Source organism: Malus domestica, chromosome 03 (assembly GCF_042453785.1).
Source record: "Malus domestica chromosome 03, GDT2T_hap1".
Lineage (NCBI taxonomy): Eukaryota > Viridiplantae > Streptophyta > Magnoliopsida > Rosales > Rosaceae > Malus > Malus domestica.
Window position 1 is genome coordinate 14,004,120 of NC_091663.1, and position 2,446 is coordinate 14,006,565.

At 39.7% G+C, this 2,446-nt stretch overlaps 1 protein-coding gene across 1 annotated transcript; it reads left to right on the forward strand.

The window, feature by feature from the left end:
* The first annotated feature begins 1,561 nt into the window (after window positions 1-1,561).
* LOC139194672 (uncharacterized mitochondrial protein AtMg00810-like) lies at window positions 1,562-2,191 on the forward strand. Its single transcript, XM_070819571.1, has one exon. The coding sequence runs from the start codon at window positions 1,562-1,564 to the stop codon at window positions 2,189-2,191; it is 630 nt and encodes a 209-aa protein (XP_070675672.1).
* Window positions 2,192-2,446: the final 255 nt, after the last annotated feature.

The following is a 2,446-nucleotide window of genomic DNA, read 5'->3' on the forward strand; positions in this document are numbered from 1 at the left end:
ACCTTTTGAAATTTAAGAGTGAAGTTATGGATGTTTTTCAAGATTTTCACAAACTTGTCACTAAATTTTCGTCAAAAATTCATATCTTAAGATCAGATAACGACACTGAATATATGTCCAATAAGATGTCACACTATTTGAGCACACAAGGTATACTACATCAAACAAGTTGTGTTGGAACACCTTAATAAAATGGGATTGCCGAAAGAAAAAATAGGGACATTCTTGAGAAAACTAGGGCTTTTATGTTTCACATGAATGTACCAAAGAAGTTTTGGTCCTAAGAAGTGCTTACTCCAGCCTATCTCATTAATAGGTTACCAAGTAGAGTTTTGAATTTCAAATCACCTCATGAAGTTTTGAAAGGAAAATCTCTAAATCTATCACACTTGAGAGTATTTGGTTGCACATGTTTTGTTCATGTTCAAACACCTCATCACGACAAGTTGGATCCGAAGGCTACAAAGTGTGTGTTTCTGGGGTATTCACTCAAAAGGGTTATAGATGTTACAATCCAACAACAACAAAAATGGTGATATCAAGAGACGTAAAGTTTGAGGAAAACATGCCCTACTTCGCTTGGCTAACTAACTATTCTAGTCAAGGGGAGCACTTGATGGATCTTTTTCCCATGCCTCACTTGGGTCCTATTGAGCATGATGTCTTAGAACCTCTTCCAAGCCAAGTAGCTCCTATTGTTCAGGAGGAACTTGATGAGCAGGAAACATCTTTGGCACTTGAACATTCGCCCAGTCCAAATGATACCACCTCCTCAATAATGGCACCAACTCCACAACCTGCCAATCAAGCTCATCGGAATCCTTCACGACAAAGAAACCCCCCACTTAGATTGCATGATTATGTGACCTATAATGCCAAGTACCTGTTGACAAGTGTTCTTGACTATGACAAGTTTTCGTCTAATCATGCAGCCTTCTTAATGGCAATCACCAATGCTCATGAGCCCCAGACCTTTGATGAGGCAAACCTTCATGACGAATGGAGAAAGGCAATGGAAGAAGAACTTCAGGCTCTCTATAATAATCACACATGGACGGTGGTCAAACTTCCTAAGGGAAAGAAGGCTGTGGGGAGTCGGTGGATATACAAAAATAAGTTCAAGTCTAATGGAACTATTGAGAGGCATAAAGCTCATCTAGTTGCTCGTGGATTCACACAAACTTATGGAGTTGATTATAAGGAGACTTTTGCCCCTGTGGCAAAAATGAACACTGTCCGAGTCCTCTTATCAGTCGCAATCAATTTTGCATGGCCTCTTTTTCAAATGGACGTCAAGAATGCCTTCTTACATCGTGATCTCGAAGAAGAAGTTTATATGAAACTTCCACTAGGCCACTCACAAGCAGGTGACAAAGATATGGTATGCAAATTACATAAGTCCATCTATGGCCTTAAGCAATCTCCTCGAGCGTGGTATGCCAAACTCAGCTCGGTGCTGGAAAATATTGGTTTTTGACGGAGTAATGTTGATTCATCTCTCTTCATTCGAAATGGTTCCACTGGAAAACTTGTTGTACTCATCTACGTTGATGATCTTATCATGACCGGTGACAACCTATCTGAGATTCACTCCCTTAAGCAGTATCTTCGTAACAAATTTGCTCTCAAAGATCTTGGTATTCTCAAGTATTTTCTGGGCATTGAACTGGCTCGTTCTAGCAAAGGTTTATTCCTAAACCAACGAAAGTATGCTCTTAATCTCCTGCAAGAAGCTGAAATGTCACCATGTAAACCAGTTCACACCCCACTGGACACCAATCTTAAACTAGACATTCAAGGAGAGCCACTCACAAATTTGAGCTATTATCAACGAATGGTTGGCAAGCTTATTTATCTTACCATTACAAGACTTGACATCTCGTATGCAGTGAGCATTGTTAGTCAATTCATGCATTCCCCAACTACAACTCACTTGAAGATTGTATATCGCATTCTTTGTTATCTCAAAGGTTCAGTTGGTAGGGGCATCTTGATGAAGAAGAACAATCATACAACAATCATCGGCTACACTGATGCAGATTGGGCATGCAACTCTATTGATCGCAAATCAACCACAGGTTTTTGCACATTTGTTGGTGGCAATCTGGTCACTTGGAAAAGCAAGAAACAAAGTGTTGTGGCTGCGCAGAGGCTGAGTATCGTGCCATGGCATCCACTGCCTGTGAACTAATTTGGCTTAAAGGTCTCCTTGGTGATTTGGGTTTCTCTCATACTCAACCTATTGGAAATGTGCCCTAAAGCCAATCATATGATGATACTTTACGGACATTTCACATGTTAAACTAATCTAGTTTAAATATAAAGGGCAAATATTATTGTTTGAGCCGTCTCATATAAATGTTATACGCTTAAACGATAAGTCCAAGGAATTTGTGATTGGGAGAATGCGATCTAAAAAAGTTAGATTCATGAGACAATTCTTTCG